The sequence below is a fragment of the Macadamia integrifolia genome, chromosome 3, assembly GCF_013358625.1.
Source record: "Macadamia integrifolia cultivar HAES 741 chromosome 3, SCU_Mint_v3, whole genome shotgun sequence".
Taxonomy (NCBI): Eukaryota; Viridiplantae; Streptophyta; class Magnoliopsida; order Proteales; family Proteaceae; genus Macadamia; species Macadamia integrifolia.
This window is the reverse complement of record NC_056559.1, coordinates 17,126,555-17,144,293: the sequence shown is the minus strand read 5'-3', so window position 1 is coordinate 17,144,293 and position 17,739 is coordinate 17,126,555. Positions and strand designations below refer to the sequence as shown.

At 43.0% G+C, this 17,739-nt stretch overlaps 1 protein-coding gene across 1 annotated transcript; it reads left to right on the top strand.

Annotated features, from left to right (window-relative positions):
* The first annotated feature begins 1,706 nt into the window (after positions 1 to 1,706).
* Positions 1,707 to 2,552, top strand: LOC122074201. The gene is made up of 2 exons (XM_042639056.1): positions 1,707 to 1,998; positions 2,116 to 2,552. The coding sequence occupies exons 1-2, from the start codon at positions 1,707 to 1,709 to the stop codon at positions 2,550 to 2,552; spliced, it is 729 nt and encodes a 242-aa protein (XP_042494990.1).
* Positions 2,553 to 17,739: the final 15,187 nt, after the last annotated feature.

Sequence of the window (17,739 nt, the reverse complement as noted above, 5' to 3'; positions counted from 1 at the left end):
GATATGCTGGTCAAGAGCAACAAAGGCACTAATCATGTGCTAGACCTGAAGGAGGCTTTCGGTGTCCTGCGAAAGAACCAAATGAGACTAAATCCCACCAAGTGTTCATTTGGAGTAACCTCTGGGAAATTCTTGGGCTTTCTAGTGCCGCAAAGGGGGATAGAAGCAAACCCCTCAAAAATTGAGGCCATTCACGAGATGCGTGCACTAAGAAACATTCATGACGTGCAGAAAATGATCAGCTGCCTGCTGCACTTAACAAGTTCTTGTCCCGAGCTGGCGATAGGTGCCTTCCATTTTTCAAGCTACTAAAAGGAGGAAAAGGCCAACAACAATTTCGCTGGACAGAGGAATGCGAAGTAGCTTTCGATGAGATCAAGGCCTGCCTAGCCCGACCCCCTCTGCTAAGCTGACCTGAGCTCGGGGAAGAACTACAGCTTTAACTCGCTACCTCAGCCGTGGCCGTTAGTGCAGTCCTAGTCAGAGAAGAGGCAAAGACCCAGAGGCCCATCTACTATGTAAGTCATGTGCTCCTGGAAGCGGAGACAAGGTACCGGAAGATTGAGAAGCTTGCACTGGCACTGGTCGTGACAGCCAGAAAGTTGAGGCCCTACTTCCAAGCACATGCCATTGCTGTACTAATTGATCAACCGTTGAGAAAGTCAATTCACAGCCCTAGCGTAGCGGGATGTACGGTAAGTTGGGCTATCGAGTTAAGTGAGCACAATATTGAATTCCGACCAAGAAGCGCGATCAAGGGCCATGCGCTGGCTGACTTTTTGGTAGAATGTACCCAAGCCGAAGAAGCGGCAGAACTTGAGGCTGAGCCGAACAGAAAGTGGGTGCTCTTTGTTGATGGATCCAGCACCACAGCACGGAGCGGCGCTGGGCTTGTGCTGAAAAGCCCTGAAGAGTTCACGATACATTATGCCCTTAGGTTTGCATTTCCCGCAACAAACAATGAAGCAGAGTATGAAGCGCTGATTGCAGGAATCAAACTGGCAAAGGCGGTGATGACAGACGACCTGGTCGCTCATAGTGACTCCCAATTAATTGTGAACCAAGTCAATGGCCAATACGAGGCCAAAGAAGAAAGAATGGCCATATATTTGAAGGATGTACGTCGTCTGGTGACCAGCTTTGGCACGTTCGCGATGGTACAGATCCCGCGGAAAGAAAATGCTATGGCAGATGCCCTCTCCAAACTAGCTACAGCAGACATCGCTGACTGCGCAAGCTCTGTATATTTTGAAGTGCTAGACCAACCAAGCTATGAACAAGAATTGCTGTGCAGCATTACTCAAAGGGCCGAGCCGAGCTGGATGCATCCCATCGTGGTCTATTTACATGATGGGCATCTCCCGGGAGATCAAACAGAAGCAAGGGCAGTCAAAAGGAGAGCATCCAAATACACCCTCCAGGGTGGAGTGCTTTACAAAAGGGCGATATCCTGGCCCCTGCTGAAGTGCCTGCCCCCGAGCCGAGCTGAAGAGACGCTTCGTGAAGTCCACGAGGGGATTTGTGGGGGACACATCGGGGGTAGAGCACTGGCCTACAAGGTACTACGCTAAGGATTCTACTGGCCAAACATGTAAAGAGATGCAATGAAGTTCGTGCATCAGTGCTTCAAGTGTCAGGTACACGCCCCAATACCTCACGTCCAGGCTACAGAACTTAGTTCAGTGATCTGCCCGATCCCATTCGCAATGTGGGGAGTGGATATTCTAGGACAGTTCAATAAGGGAAAAGGGGGCGTTCAATTCTTGATTGTTGCTATTGACTACTTCACTAAATGGGTGGAAGCACGTCCCCTGGCCAGAATCAATGAGCAGGCAGTAGAGAAATTCGTTAGGGATGATGTCATATTCTGCTATAGTGTCCCGAAGGTGTTGGTCACGGATAATGGTCAACAATTCGACAATCTAAAAGTCAGGCACTTCTGCAGCAACTTCAATATTGATTTCCGAAACACCGCTGTAGCACACCCGCAATCGAATGGTCAGGTAGAAAAGGCCAACCACATACTTCTAGATGGAATAAAGAAGAGGCTGGACTGGGAGAAGAAGAACTGGGCAGATCAGCTACTCAGTGTACTCTGGGATTATCGCACTTCAGCTCGGACACCCACAGGAGAGACACCATTTCGACTGGTATACGGAACTGAAGCGTTAACCCCTGTGGAGGTAACCCAAGCCTCGTTCCGATTAGCAGTGTTCGAAGCCTCACAGAATGAAGCTGGGCTCCAAGCAAACGCCGACTTCATAGACGAAGTTCAGGAAGAAGCACTTCTTCGAAATGAAACCTACAAGCAGAAATTCCGGCAATACCATAACAGGAGGGTCAAGTCACGGGGATTCATAGTTGGGGACTTGGTGCTGAGAAAAGCAGCAACGGCGGACCCAAGAAGTGAAGGCAAGCTCAGCACGAACTGGGAAGGCCCTTACATAGTCTCCAAAGTGGTACGCCCTGGCACATACCACTTGCAGACTCAGGGGGGTACAACTATACCAAGGGAATGGAATGTTGAAAATTTCAAAAAAATTTACCAGTAGACAGTTTTCTTCAGTAGATTGCATTGAAATCCCATTCAGGGATTTTACTTAGCAGTTATTCAATTTTTATTAAGGAGCAGAATAGATTCATACTATCAGGACCTTAGCAGTTATTCAATTTTTATCAAGGAGCAGAATAGATTCTCTTTTGAATCAATGTATTTATCCCAAGTGCATGCCACACATCAATATACTACGAAGCTTCTCGCAAATATCTGACTCTTCTAAGACCGGGCCTTAGCTCGGCGCATCTAAGCCTGAGCTCTAGCTCGGCACCATAAGACCAGACCCTAGTCTAGCGACTCAAAGACCTTAACCAATGAGGCACAAACACAGGGCTTCAGCTCGGCAGCAACTAGACCGAACTCGAGCTTAGCAACACGCCAGATCACACCTCGGCACCTAAAGGCCTTAAGTTATTAAGCATGCAATCCCCAGCCCCCACTCGGCAATACAAAAGACCTTAATGCAAGGCACATAAAAAAATTGAGCCCTAGCTCGGCACCTCTAGGGCTAGTCCAAGGCTTAACGCCTCAAGGCCACACCCAGATAGCTGCACTCATCCTCCTTCTTCCAAAAAGTTACTCATTTTGGTCCATGCCCGACGCGCAAGAAAATAAAGAAAGAAGCACCAGAGTAGGTTCACTTCTTCACCAACATCGATCGAGCTACAGGGCTGCACCAGAGTAGCATGGACTGGAATGCGTCGCTCATAGTCCGTCAGAGTGTAGCCTGGTATCTTACTCTGAATGACCAAGATGGCATCGACCGAGCCAACTTGAAACGAAGGAATGTTAACGTCATCCAGCTGCTTCTGATAGGCCTAAGGGTTCAGCAACATCCTGTTCCGGCTCCCTAGTTATCGACCCGACATCATTGGGATGGCCCTCCTTGGATCGGGCCATTTCTTCTCGACCCCCCTTAAGGCGCCTCACTGAGAAAGTGAAGCGGTGCATCTCACATAGGATTAAATCCTCTAGCAATTCGATTCGAACTACTAGAGCTGGGGGCTGGTGATGAGGCAAAATATGTCACTTTCCTTAGCACGGCTAAAGCATGTACCCTACCTCGGCCTCCATCAGGTCGTGTTGTTACCTCGGCCTCCATCAGGCCGTGCTCTACCTTGGCTTCAATCATGTCGTGCTACTACCTCGGCATAAATCAGGCCGTGCTGTTACCTCGGCCTCCATCAGGCCGTGCTCTACCTCGGCTTCAGTCATGCCGTGCTACTACCTCAGCATAAATCAGACTGTGCTGTTGCCTCAGCCTCCATCAGGCCGTGCTACTGCCTCGGCATCTATCAGGCCACGCTATTACCTCGGCCTCAATCCTCCCGTGCTACTACCTCGGCATCCATCATGCCGTGCTGTTACCTCAGCCTCCATCAGGCCATGCTCTACCTTGTCCTCCATCAGGCCGTGCTACTGACTCGGCATCTATCGAGCCACGCTATCACCTTAACCTCAATCATGTCATGCTACTACCTTAGCATCCATCAGGCCGTGCTCTACCTCGGCTTTAATCATGCCTTGCTACTACCTCTGCATAAATCAGGCCGTGCTGTTACCTCGGCCTCAATCATGCCGTGCTACTACCTCAGCATCCATCAGGCCGTGCTCTACCTCGGCTTCAATCATGCCGTGCTACTACCTCGGCATAAATCAGGCCGTGCTGTTACCTCGGCCTCTATTAGGCCATGCTACTGCCTCGGCATCTATCAGGCCGCGCTATCACCTCGGCCTCAATCATGCCGTGCTACTACCTCGGCATTCATCATGCCGTGCTATTACCTCGGCCTCCATCAGGCCGTGCTCTACCTCAGCCTCCATCAGGTCATGCTACTGCCTCGGCATCTATCAGGCCACGCTATCACCTCAGCCTCAATCATGCCGTGCTACTACCTTGGCATCCATCATGCTGTGCTGTTACTTCGGCCTCCATCAGGCCGTGCTCTACCTCATCCTCCATCAGGCCGTGCTCCACCTCGGCACCCATCAGGCAGTGCTGTTACCTCGACCTCCATTAGGTCGTGCCCCACCTCGGCCGTAATCATGCCGTGCTACTACCTCAGCCTCCATCAGGCCATGCTACTACCTCGGCCTCCATCAGGCCATGCTACTACCTCGACATCTATCATGCTGTGCTACTACCTCGGCCTCCATCATCCCATGCTACTACCTCGACCTCCATCATGCCGTGCTGATACCTCAGCCTCCATCATGCCGTGCTCCACCTTGGCATCCATCACGTCGCACTGTTACCTCGGCATCCATTGGGCCGTGCTATTACCTCGGCCTCCATCTAGCCGAGCTGCCACCTCTTCCCGACGTCAACAAGAAGGACTCCAGAAACGTGTTTTCGTCCACCCCTACATTCAAGGAACGTAATCCTTATTTCAGAGGATAGGACTCTATCCACTACACGTCATCATGATGTCACACGGTTGGTCTTTCCTAGTTAAGAGGGGAATATTCCAGGAATATTCCTAGAAACACAGAGCCGCTCCCCTTGAGGACTCCACGCCTAAACAGGACTCTTCACAATCGTCTCCCACTTGCCCTCCATCAGCAGCTTATAAATACCAAGGTAAGCCTCCATCACAAAGGATCGATTACTCACTTCTCAGACTGTAAAAGCTCTCTTGAGCATCTGTTGTGGAAAGGTCTAACTTAGGCATCGGAGAGTCCCCCGTTGGGTTAGCCCGGCACTCCTTGTCATCTCTTCTGTGCAGGTAGGCCAAAGCACTGGGAACTGCAGGAGAGACAGTCCGGTCAAATTTTTCTGCATCACTATGTTATAATATTCTGTTTATAATTATTGCTCTCTTACTAATTTCTTATTTTGGTCCCTCCGATAGGTAATTTGAAGAACATGTTTGTTCTAAACTGTCTCTAACTCAACTATTTCATATCAAGATACAAATTGATAGATATCCTACAACGTTCTTATAAGTATTATAGCTAGACCTTCCTAAGTTACTTAGATTACTTGTCATATAATTTACACGACTTTTAAGTAACTGTGAGTATTTTTCATATAATTACAACTCTTTCAAGTTATTGAGTGTCTTTGTCATATATGAGATTAGCCACCTCAGCTCAGATGGTGATCGCACAATCCAAAGCTCAACAGTCCGTATCGACAAGGATGGCAAATAGCCCACCAATGGGAAGAGCCACCGACCACTATAAAAAGAAGACTTAAACAGAATTTTATGGTAAGACACTCAGAACACTCAGAGCTCTATCTACTCACCCTTCTATTTTTGTTAGAATACTAAGGCATCGAAGCCTTCCTCCCGGGGTCACCTTCTGGCCCAATTCTGTATCTGTGGTTTGCAGGTTCTAACTGAATGGAAAACTTCATCAGCATTTGCCAAACACTAGAAGACGAGCACTTTAAAAGATAGTCGAACGACTCTTTTAACCCTCCACATCTGTCTCGGCTGAAAATCCCAACAGGTATGTCTCTAATCAATTGCTCATACAATTTCAACACGTTTAAATTCAATATCATGTAACGGCTTCTCTTATTTTATGGCTCTTAGTCGTCAGGGATCATAACACTCAAAAAAATCTTAGCTCTGCCAACTCACCCTTCTATTTTTGTCAGAACACTAACTTAGCCATCCTACCAATCATGGGTGGACCCACGACAGAATCAGTCAGAAAAGCCAAAGCAAACGCGCAGTTCGTATGCATCACAGAACAACCTATCAAAGCCCTTAAAATGGATCCACCCATTACGTTCTCTGACAGAGATCTGGAAGAGTTGAACTGGCCTCACAACGACGCTGTTGTAATTCAATTAGTAGTGGCCAACCACCCCTTCCACAGGGTCCTAGTGGACACGGGAGCCTCCGTTGACCTTATGTCATACGAAGCCTTCATAAAACTGGGGCTTGGCACGGGGGCCTTAAAGCCAGCCCCTGCCCTCAATAAAACCTGTAAACCACAGATAAGAAACTGGCCCGGAGGGTGACCCTGGGAAGAAGCCTCCGATGCCTAAGTCAATATTCTGATAAAAATAGAAGGGTGAGTAGGCAGAGCTCTGAGTGTTATGAGTGTTATGATCCCTAACGACTATAAGCCACAAAACAATAGAAACTGATAAATAAACTTAAAGTTAAATGTCTTTAAATTATATGAGTAATTGGAAAGAGACATACTTGTGGGCATTTGCTGCTGAGATAGATGTGGGGAGCTGAAAGCGTCGTTCGAATAATTTTTAAATTTCTCATCTTTGAGTGTTCGACTAATGTTGCTGAAGTTTTCCACCCTCAATAAAACCTGCAAACCACAGATAAGAAACTGGCCCGGAGGGTGACCCCGAGAAAAAGGCTCCGATGCCTAAGTTAGTAATCTGATAAAAATATAAGGGTGAGTGGGAAGAGCTCTGAGTGTTCTCAGCGTTATGATCTCTAACGACTATGAGCCACAAAATAATAGAAACTGATATATAAACTTAAATTTAAATGTCTTTAAATTATATGTGCAATTGGTAAGAGACATACCTGTTGGGATTTTCAACTAAGATAGATATAGGGAGCTGAAAGCGTCATTCGGCTAATTTCCAAATTGCTCGTCTTCGAGTGTTCAGATAATGTTGCAAAAGTTTTCCGATTAATAGAACCTACAAACCATAAATAAGAAACTAGCCTGAAGGGTGACCCTATGAAGAAGGCTATGATTCCTAAGCCAGTATTCTGACAAAAAAGGAAGGGTGAGTACAAAAAGATCTAAGTGTTCTGAGTGTTATGATCCCTAACGACTAAAAGCCATAAGAAAATAGAAGCCGATACATAAACTTATATTTAAATATGTTGAAATTGTATGAGCAATTGGTAAGAGACATACCTATTGGGATTTTTAGTAGAAATAGATTTGGAGGGTTGAAAGCGTCGTTCGGCAAATTTCCAAAGTGCACGTCTTCGAGTGTTCGGCTAATGTTGCTAAAGTTTCCCATTCAACAGAACCTGCATACCATAGATAATAATCTGGCCTGGAGGGTGACCCCGGGAAGATGGCTCCGATGCCTAAGTCAGTATTCTGAAAAAATTAAAAGGGTGAGTAGGCAGAGCTCTGAGTGTTCTAGATGTTAACAGTAGAAGCCGATATATGAACTTAAATCTAAATGTGTTGAAATTGTATTTGCAATTGGTAAGAGACATACCTGTTGTGATTTTCAGACGAGACAGATGTGGAGGGATGAAAATATTGTTCGACTAATTTTCAAAGTGCTCATCTTCAAGTGTTTGGCTAATGTTGATGAAATTTCCTGCTCAGTTAGAACCCACAAACCACAGATAAGAAATTGGCTCAATGAGTGACCTTGGGAAAAAGGCCCTGATGCCTAAGTCAGTATTTAAAAAAAAAATGAAACGGTAAGTAGCCAGAACTCAGAGTGTTCTGAGTGTTATAATCCCTGGCGATAATGAGAAACAAAACAATAAGATTCCATATATAAACTTAAATTTAAATGTGTTGAAAATGTTTGAGTAATTGGTAAGAGACATACCTATTGTAATTTTCAGTTGAAATAAATGTGGAGGATTGAAAGCGTCGTTTGACTAATTTCCCAAGTGCACGTCTTCAACTATTCGGCTAATGTTGATGAAATTTCCCGATCGGATAAAACCTGCAAAACACAGATAAAAAACTGGCCTGGAGGGTAACCCCGGAAAGAAGTCTCCGATGCCTAAGTCAGTATTCTGATAAAAAGAGAAGGGTGAGTAGGCAAAGCTCTATGTGTTCTGAGTGTTATGATCCTTTATGACTACGATCCATAAAACAATAGAAGCCAACACATAAAATTAAATTTAATTATGTTAAAATCGTATGACCAATTAGTAAGAGACATACCTGTTGGGGTTTTTAGTCGAGACAGATGTGAAGAGCTGAAAGCACGTTTAGCCAATTTCCAAAGTGCTCACCTTCGAGTGTTCGGATAATGTTGTTAAAGTTTCCCGCCCTCATTAGAACCTGCAAACCGCAGATAAGAAACTGGCCCGGAGGGTGACCCCAGGAAGAAGTCTCCAATGCCTACATCAGTATTCTGACAAAATTGGAAGGGTGAGTTGGTAAAGCTCAGAGTGTTCTGAGAGTTATGATCCTTGACAACTATGAGCCATAAAAAAATAGACATCAATACATAAACTAAAATTTAAATATGTTAAAAATGCATAAGCAATTGGTAGGAGACATACCTGTTGGGATTTTCAGCCGAGACAGATGTAGAGGGCTGAAAGCACGTTCGGATGATTTCTAAAGTGCTCGTCTTTGAGTGTTAGGCTAATGTTGCTGAAGTTTCCCAGCCTCAATAGAACCTGTAAACCACAGATAAGAAACTGGCCCGGAGGGTGACCCCGGGAAGAAAGCTCCGATGCCTAAGTCAACATTCTTATAAAAATAGAAGGGTGAGCAGGCAGAGCTCTGAGTGTTATGATCCCTGATGACTATGAGCCACAAAATAAAATAAGTCCTTCAATAAGCTTAAATTTATATGTCTTTAAATTGTTTAAGCAATTGGTAAGAGACATACCTGTTGGGATTTTCTGCTAAGACAGATGTGGGGAGCTGAAAACGTCATTCGGTTAATTTCTAAATTGCTCATCTTCTAGCGTTCGGATAATGTTGTTGTAGTTTCCCGCTCAATAGAACCTGCAAACCACCAATAAGAAACTGGCCCAGAGGGTGATCCTAGGAAGAAGGCTTCATGCCTAAGTCAATATTCTGATAAAAATGGAAGGGAGAGTAGGCAGAGCTCTAAGTGTTCTGAGTGTCTTACTGTAAAAAAAAAGTCTAAATCTTTTGTATATCGTGGTCTGTGTCTCTTCCCATTTGCTGGCTGGTTTCTATTTTTACTGATGTGGACTCGTGAGCTTTTGATCGAGCGATCACCATTCTAGCTGAGGAGGCAGATCTCATATATGATAAGTATACTCAATAACTTAAAAAAGCTGTAAATTATTTAAAAAGTACTCTCATTAACTTAAAATACGTGCAAATTATATGAAAAGTAATCCCATTAACTTAAGAAGCTCTAGTAATACTACTTATAAGAACGTTGCAAGATTTGTGTCCAACCTGATACCAACCAATTTGCACATCGTCTGACAGCTAATTTTCCTTACCATATGTATATATGTCCTTACCACTTGTCGATAGTAATTTTAGGTCTGCCCATACCTCTTCTGGAACCCTCTACTTACATTCGGTCATTTTTTCAAATTGAGGCTTATATAGCTCTCCATGGAATATAACCATACCACCTCAACTGGCTCTCACGGAGCTTGTCCTGAGTCAGTGCAACCCCCACTTAGTTTCTCATGCAATCATTCCTCAATTTATCCTTCCTGGTCTTACCGCATATCACACGTAACTTCATCATCTCGACTACACCCAAAGATGAGGATCCCATATAACATCCTCATCTCTGGGTGTAGCAGAGATGAGGATGTTATAAGGGATGTGCATCAAGACCAGGAGGGATAAGTAACGAATTTATTAATCAGAAACAAAATGGGGGTCACACCGATTCTGTATAAGTTCCGCAAGAGCAGGTTGAGGTGGTATAATCATTTTATAGGGAGACCTATGGATGACTTAGTTATTCTTGTATTTAAGTCATATTATGGTGTTTAACCATGTATGTGAATCATATTATGTGAAACTGATTAATTTATTTAGTTATATCTCCTTTTGTTCCCTTTTAAGGAATGCCTGCGTTACCATTTTCGTATTAGCATGATTATGATAGGAATTATTTAGAGTATATAATTTATTTTATATCAGTTTGTAAGATTCATTTGCAAATATTAGTGGATTATATTAAATACTTGTTCTAATTTAAATTTGGATATTTGGCCATTATGTTTATAGTGTTAAAAAAAATACTTTCTTGTGCATTTAAATTATGGAAAAATTAATGAGCATTCTCTCTGTGATGCCCTTTTGTATTAGGTGACGTACTGGCTCTCAGTAATTACAGGCTCTATTATATTTTGTTCAAACCTTTTGTATAGATTGTACGTTTTCAATGAGAAAATTACAATTACGAGGAAAGTTCAACGGTATATTGACTTTCGGTATCATTTCCCTAGTTTTGACTCCAAAGAGGAAAATTTCCTAAGAAACTTCAATATTGATGAATTTTGGCCAAACTAATCTCATATTGATCAAATGTGTGTAGGCATATGATCCCTGACGACTAAGAGGCATAAAACAAAAGAATTCAATACGGAAACTTAAATTAAAGTGTGTTGAAATTGTATGTGTAATTGGTAAGAAACATATCTGGTGGGATTTTCAGCCGAGACAGATGTGGAAAGTTGAAAGAGTCGTTCGGCTAATTTCCAAAGCGCAAGTCTTCGAGTGTCCGGCTAATGTTGTAGAAGTTTCCCGCCCAACAGAACCTGCATACCACATATAATAAACTAGCCAGGAGGGTGACCCCGGGAAGAAGGCTCCGATGCCTAAGTCAGTATTCTGACAAAATTGGAAGGGTGAGTAAGTAGAGCTCTGAGTGTTCTAAGTGTCAACAATAGAAGTCGATTATAAACTTAAATCTAAATATTTTGAAATTGTATTAGCAATTGGTAATAGACATACCTATTAGGATTTTTAGTCGAGAGAGATGTGGAGGGATGAAAGCGTCATTCAACTAATTTTCAAAGTGCTCATCTTCAAGTGTTTGGCTAATGTTGATGAAATTTCTTGATCAGTTAGAACCTGCAATCCACAGATGAAAAACTAGCCCGGAGGGTGACCCCGAGAAGAAGTCTCCGATGCCAAAGTCAGTATTCTGATAAAAAGAGAAGGGTGAGTAGGCAGAGCTCTGAGTGTTATGATCCCTGACGACTACGAGCTACAAAATAATAGAAGCCAACACATAAACTTAAATTTAAATATGTTGAAATCGTATAAGCAATTAGTAAGAGACATATCTGTTGAGATTTTTAGCACGTTCGGCTAATTTTTAAAGTGCTCGTCTTCGAGTGTTCGGCTAATGCTGATGAAGTTTCCCACTCAGTTAGAACCTGCAAACCATAGATAAGGAACTGGCCCGGAGGGTGACCCCAGGAGGAAGGCTCCGATGCCTAAGTCAGTGTTCTAACAAAAATAGAAGGGTGAGTAGATAGAGCTCTGAGTGTTCTGAGTGTCTTACCGTAAAATTCTGTTTAAGTCTTCTTTTTATAGTGGTTGGTGGCTCTTCCCATTGGCTGGCTATTTGCCAACCTTGCTGATATGGACAGCTGAGCTTTGGACTGTGTGATCACCATCTGAGTTGAGGTGGCGAATCTCATATATGACAAAGACACTCAATAACTTGAAAGAGCTGTAATTATATGAAAAATACTCACAGTTACTTAAAAGTCGTGCAAATTATATGACAAGTAATCTAAGGAACTTAGGATGATCTAGCTTGAATACTTAAAAGAACATTGTAGGATTTCTATCAATTTGTATCTTGATATGAAATAGTTGAGTTAGAGACATTTTAGCACAAACATGTTCTTCAAATTACCTATCGGAGGGACCAATATAAGAAGTTAGTAAGAGAGCGGTAAGTATAAACAGAATATTATAACATAGGAATTGGGCTCCTAGCATAATAGAACAAATATTCTCACCCTTAAACGAGCGAAGTATATAACATACACTTGAAGTCTACCAATGATGTTGTAACACCCTAAACTGGAAGCAACTGTCCCTAGTGTTGTAGCCTAGTAGGTATAAGAAGGTTGACTACTCTGCTAATGATCCCTATATACAGTAGTGGGAGATAGGGAATTTGGCTAATTTATGGGCTATGGAAGGAGCATAAAAATAGCCAAAAATGAGTGGAACCAGTCCTATAATGGGTGGATTCGAGAACCTAAAGGTTAGGACAGCCAGTGGTGTAAAAATGGACAAACTGGCGGGATACCCTACTGCCAACTGGCCAGCCGAACATGCAGGAAAAATTGAAAATTTTTACCGGGGCCCATATGCCTACACCCTAAAGGACCCTTAGGGCTAAACCTTAAAAGCCCAAAAAAACCGCCTCTGTTATTCCATTATTCTGCTGTATACTATGGTGGGACAGTAAGAAGAAGAAGGAGAAGGAGAGGGGGGGTGTTGCACATGCACTGCAACTGCTGCCCCAATTGCTACTGGTTCTACCAAATGGGCCCTAACGACCCTTAGGGCTGAACGTTAAAAGCCCAAAACTGCCTCTGTTATTCCATTATTCTGCTGTATACTACGGTTGAACTGTAAGAAGATGAAGAAGAAGAAGACGAAGAAGAAGAAGAAGGAGAGGGGTGCTGTCGAACATGGATTGCAGCTGCTGCCTCTATTGCTACCGCTGCATCTTCATCTGCTGCTGGTTGTTGGACTGCAGCTGCTGCCCCTTTTGCTATTGTCATCTATGTGTTGAGAATCATACTGCAACACATGTCTTATTGTAATAGGTGTCAACACAAGTGTCAAGATAATTAAAAGGTTCATCTACAATTCAAGTAATTCAATGATTAAACTCTTGATGGGTCAATTTTCGTATTATGGGCTCAATATCTTCGTTCAGCCACATTGAATGGCCTTATGGATTTAAACTGGTTCAGTCTAATATTTAAAATATGACTGATCATGGTTCAATGGTTCAATACAAACCAAACCAATTCTAGTTTTCTATAGACCATTTGAGTTTAACCTTTGAGCCGCTTGGTTTTTCAATTCAACAGCAATTTGTAAAGACGTCAATCTCTTAAAGATATGAAGAATCTTTGAGTAGAGGGTTATAAGGTATTAGGACAAGTTTATTTGTTGAATCGAACAGCTAAATAGTGGAATGGTGAGTCAGCTTCCAGACTTTGATTCAATAAAACATCATTACATAATGGTTCAGCAGCATAGCCAGCTCAACGTCTTTGATATAATTTCAGCCAAAATCTTAGCAACTTAGTTGTGATTGAAACTCGTATGCAGCAGGTAAATCTTTTCTATTCCTAATCTGATTATGATTCCCAACCATGGATACCATATGCTTTATAAAAAGAAAAGAAAAAGAAGTCTGTTATTATTTAAAAGAGTTGGAGTCCAACAAGGAAGTAACCTTCTTATATGTGGGCAGCAATAAGAGTTTTCACTGATATGGGACAGCAAGGAGCCTCTCTTTTTTCTAATATTTCCAGTCAAAAGAAGAATCCTCAATTCAGTTGGACTTCTAGAAAATCGGCCTTGCTGGATCCTTTTACGTGTGCTGTTATTAACTCAGATTAGAAAGAAAGAAGTAGAAAGAGAAAGCAGCCGATATCAAGAGGAGTCTCTTGTGCGTACATCCCAAGCACAGTTCAAATAAAAAGGGAAAATCTCAGATTTGAGATCAAAAGGAATTAGGAGAAGAACTCCAATATGGAATTACTTTTTGAAGTTTGTTATGCTGGGTATAAAAGGAGGTCTTCTTCATACGAAAAAAAAGAGGAAGGCAGACAGAAAGAGAGGGAGAGCAACAAATTGAGAGAGTTTGCTGATCGTATCTTTTGGTTCGTTCTTACTACTCTGACACAATATTTGTTCTGATTTCCTGCTAACCAATGGAAGGAGGAAAGGGTTCGTTGTTGCCGCACTAAAGAAGGATAAGAGGTGCTGCTAGTTATTGGTACAAGAACTATTGCTGCATTGTTCTTAGGTTTAATGGAAGTCTACTGTTTGCGATCTCAGAATTCAGGTTCGGTTCTATATATATCCAGCTTCAGTCTGAATTTTAAAATATGGACATTCATATCGGAGTTGATATATGAGGTTGCTTTAATAGACCAATATTGCCACAAGCCCATCAGTTAATTGAAGAACTTTTATATATTAATGTTCCTACTGCTGTCTTGAATTTGCATACTATTATTGTTGCTACTGTGATTGAATGGGGTTATAACTAAAATTGAAGTGCTACCATTACATTCTCATTAATTTGGATCTGTGAAGAAAGTTATTGGTTATTGTTTGAAGGGGTTTGGTGATTTGAAGGAACACACCTTGTCTGAGAAGGTGTACATTGATTGAAGACCAAGAAATCAAAGTGAGTGCATTATTTGTTTAAATCTTGATTTCTATTGTAAGTCTGTACTCGGGGTGTTGGGTAGACTTGATGTTTAGGGTTTCCTCTGTTTATTGGTGATTGGTTGTAAATGTTGTATCGTGGGTGCTTGACAAGCGTAGTTGAGGTTTTAGCTCCAACTACAGTGGGTGCTGTGTTGAATCTTGTTAAGGGGTCAGTGCTCCTGATTGTGGGCGCGGTCGAATTACAAAGACCGGATTTGAGTTGTAGCTTAAACGATCATTTGCTTCGTGGATGTTGGCACACTGCCGAACCGCGTATCTCTTTGTGTCATGGTTTGTGATTTGCTTTCAGGTATTAATTGATGAGTGTGCACGTGAAGCAACTTATGACGATCATTTTTTTTATATCACTGATTCACCCCCCCTCTTAGTGATCCATTGGGTATAATAGCTACTATTGCACCTTCATCTACTGCTGCTGCTTGTTGGTGAGAGCAAAGGCTAGGTGATGAAGCCTCTTGCAGTTACATAAGGCTGGTACTGATACAACCTATAAGGAAGGAAATTATTATACAAGAAGGTGGTTGCTGCCCATCTTTGGAATTTAGCTGCTGTCCTGCTACTAATCATGATTGAGGATAGTAATTCATGCACATGGAGCTTAGCAAAGCTGCTGTCCAGAAGTTCAGATGTTACTAGGACTGAAATTGCTACAAACTAAAGCAGATTCAAGCATGGAAGATTGCTACTATCTCGCTGTACATAGATTTGATGCTGCACACAGCTAGGTTGGGCTGCTAGAACCTTCTTTCTGCCATACATATACTCAATAAGATAAAATTCCACCACCCTAATTGCTATACAGCAATTACATTAAGTAGGAATGAAACCCTAACGGGTTTCAAGTATACAGGCACCCAAAATTTGGGAATCTGGGACTGCATGCAAAGGAATTAGGTTAATTAAAGTAGAAGCATACTCGGTTAGGAATTCAGTAAATTAGGGACTAAAATTAGTCCCTATATACTTATTTTGTACTCAGTGGAAGAATTCCTAATTTTAGTAAGCTAGACTATGGCTCATCCATAATTTTTATAATGTTCCAGCTCCAATTAAATCAGTATGAGAGGTGGGAAATTTTTTATTACAGAATTATAAGGTTTAAGTAGACAGATTAGGAAGAAATTTGAAAGTATGTTAAGGCAGAATTTTAACTCATGTAATTGATGATTTTGTGGTCTGTAAAATGACCCTAGGGACAAGGAGATGCTTCCTCATGTTGCCATGGACCATACCCATCGGCCATGGGCAGCCTAAGCTAGAGAAATTGGCAGAACCACATATGGAAGTGCATAAATTTTTATAGAATCTCTCCAACCGATTGGGCAAGCGGCCAGCCAGTTGTCTCACACCGATTGGGTGTTTTGCAGCCCAATCAGCCCCTATTTTGGCTGAATGGTACCCTATCTATAATACCCCGCTTCTTAAACCCGGTCTGATTTCACGGTTGAACCGGTTTAACCATGCAGGAACCGAGCCAGAGGAAATTAGAGCGGGTTCCTTATGGGCTATGATGGCTCGAGTGACCTTAAACACCGGCTGGCCCGACAAGTCCAAGCCAGTGCCAGAAGAGACGGGAGTGCCCAAGCCATGTACATGCACCTACCATAAGGCTATGTACGGATAAAGCAGGTATTGTAGCCGTATTTTAAGGTATATACGTATGCTACATCGTATGTCGGGGGTGGGGTTTGCACCGAGGCCCGAACCCGGTCAAAATCCCAAGTTCTGGCCCTCAGGTGGGTAGGACAGGTGGGTGCACCCACCCACCTGAGTGACCCATCCATGTGCACTATTCACTTAATTAGGAATTGTATATATAGCTTATGTTTTTTCTTTTCTTTCCATTTATGTCACCCGTACGTTGGTGAGGATAGTAAAGAGGAGAAAGAAAAGAAAGGGAAGAAGAAGGGAAGAGAAGGAAGAGGAAGAAAAGAGGATTTCAGCGGCGTCGAAGCTCGATCTTCCCATTCCGGTGCCGGGAGAGTGATCTTCAACTCTAGATCTACAATTAGAGGTAAGCAAAGTTGGGTTTTGTGAACATTCACCATACCCGAGCTTTAAACCCTTGATTCAAGTATGATTTCTTGAGATCTTGTAAATCCCCTTTGAAATGATAAATCTAAGGTTTAATAGATGATTTATGTGTTGATCTTGAAGGATTTGAAGAGATATTGACAAGGTGGAAGAAGCATTGTGGGTTTGAAGTGATTTGGAGGGTTTGAGGTTGTTCTTGAGCAAAGAAGGTAAGATGGTTTCCCATCCCTTGAATCTAACCTAGATCTAGGTTAGAACCATCCTATAAGACCTTGAAGGTGTGAGGAATGGGTTGGGAAAAGCCCCATTTGAATCCCCAAAGAATGGAGAAAGTTGGGAAGAAACAGGGTGTTTTCCGCCAAGACCAGTGGGTGGCACCGGTGGGTGGCACCGGTCGGCCCCTATCCGCCTGTGGCACCCACCTGAGAGGGCAGGGGCCTTCTGGCCCAACCGGCAGGTGCAACCGGTGGGCCCAACCGGTGGGCCCCTACCCACCGGTCCCAATCGGTGGGTAGGACCGGTGGGCCAGACTGCCCACCTGTCTGACCCACCCGTGTGGCCCCAAGGGTGATCCTTACGTCCGATTGGACCCAAATTGGACGTGTGACCTTCTTTTGATGTTCTAAACACGATTTTGACATCGGATTTCATTAATTTTGATCCTAAAATGGTGAAGTACTAACCCCGCTCAATTATGTTAGGTTCACCCAATCCTACCCGATTCGCACCGGATCTCACCCGTACCGAACGGGAATCCTTTTACGCTACAAGTAAGTGGGGAGAGGACGTTTGGCCTTGTTTCAAGGCATTGTTTGGCATTCATTTAAATATATCTAGTCTAGTCATGCCATCATGAATATGCTATGTAGTCTAGTCATCCCACACATTGATGTGCATATGTGCTATGTTTACTTTCCAAATGCCAATTAAATGAGATGTTATATGTGAAATGTGGACATCATTGTGCATGTTGCATTGATAGACTAGATGCCGTAGTCGGCTTGGAGACGAGTGCATTGGTGGCCCGTGGAATGGGACACGGAGGCACTATG

Excerpts from the sequence above, each read along its gene's own strand:
- LOC122074201 (XM_042639056.1), top strand. The coding sequence starts at position 1,707 with ATGTGGGGAGTGGATATTCTAGGACAGTTCAATAAGGGAAAAGGGGGC. Across the intron at positions 1,999-2,115 it reads AGCACACCCGCAATCGAATG|CTCGGACACCCACAGGAGAG; the intron begins GTCAGGTAGAAA and ends ATCGCACTTCAG.